Here is a 992-nt window from a genome sequence, read left to right as displayed (position 1 = left end):
TCGCCGCCCGCAGGGCCGCGGCGGGAGGATGGCGGGGCCGCCGCCCCTCGCCTCGGCGGGGACCCCCCCGCCTCACCTGGTCGACGGGCAGGCGCACGGCGTTGCTGAGCGGCTGCAGCAGCGTGGAGCCCGTGGTGCTGGTGGCCATGGCGGGGGCGCCCCCTTCGCCGTCGCCTTCCCCTCAGCGGCGGCGGGAGGCGCTGCCGGCTCCGCGGCGCGAAGAGCCCCAGCCCCGCGCGGCGCCGTGACAACAAGGGGCCGGCGCGGCCCCGCCGCCGAGTGACGGCGCCGCCCGCCAACCCGGCGCGGCCTCGCGGCCGAGTGACGGGCGGCTCGGGCCAATCATCGCCCGGATGCGGTTGCGGGGGCGGGACGAGGCGGCTCCCGTGCCTGGCCGGGGGGCGGCCGGGGGCGCCGGGGTGGCTGCGGGGGGTGGCGCTGCCGGCGCGCGGGGCAGCGCGGCCCGAACCGGCCCGGCCCGGCGCGGGGGGCAGCGCGAGGCGGCCCGGCCTGAGGGGAGCGGGAGCCACCCCGAGCGGTACCGGCACCTGGGTCAGAATCGGCATCTGGAGCCTGATCCGAATCCATACAGGGACCTTGGTCTGAATCCGTATAGGGACCTTGATCCGAATCCATACAGGGACCTTGGTCTGAATCCATATAGGGACCTTGATCTGAATCCATATCTGGACCTTGATGTGGACCTGGATCTGAATTCAGATCTGGGCTTGGATGTGGATCTGAATGTAGACCAGGACCTGGATGCAGGGCTGGAGCTGCCATGAGTAGTCACGGCTCCTGGTAGCATCCAGCCACATTCCCACTGGCGGGAAGGCTGGAGCAAGCAGCTGTTGGCGGCCCCTGACCCGTGCTCTGGTGCCGCTGGTGCTGAGGCAGCAACAGGCACCTGAGGCCACCTCCAAAACGGAGCGGGAAGAGCCTGTGCCCACGACCACACACTGACCCACAGCCTCAGCCCAACACGTGCAGCC

At 71.8% G+C, this 992-nt stretch overlaps 1 protein-coding gene across 2 annotated transcripts in view; it reads right to left on the bottom strand.

Annotated features, from left to right (window-relative positions):
* The window catches only part of MBOAT2 (membrane bound O-acyltransferase domain containing 2), an 85828-nt gene extending 85676 nt beyond the window's left edge, over positions 1-152 (bottom strand). The window contains exon 1 of one of the 2 annotated variants that reach the window (XR_003249013.1): positions 77-148. Coding sequence is in view for 1 of the 2 variants with exons in the window: in XM_026037055.1 (XP_025892840.1) it covers positions 77-148 (72 nt within the window). In the remaining variant the exon portion in view is untranslated. Of the gene's footprint in view, positions 1-76 lie in introns of both variants that reach the window. The other variant, XM_026037055.1, reaches the window with a different exon arrangement.
* Between the last annotated feature and the right edge of the window lie 840 nt (positions 153-992).

Source organism: Nothoprocta perdicaria, unplaced genomic scaffold (assembly GCF_003342845.1).
Source record: "Nothoprocta perdicaria isolate Ctin4 unplaced genomic scaffold, notPer1 scaffold_19, whole genome shotgun sequence".
In the NCBI taxonomy this organism is placed as follows: Eukaryota; Metazoa; Chordata; class Aves; order Tinamiformes; family Tinamidae; genus Nothoprocta; species Nothoprocta perdicaria.
The sequence above is the reverse complement of the archived record's forward strand: the minus strand, read 5'-3'. Positions and strand labels throughout refer to the sequence as shown.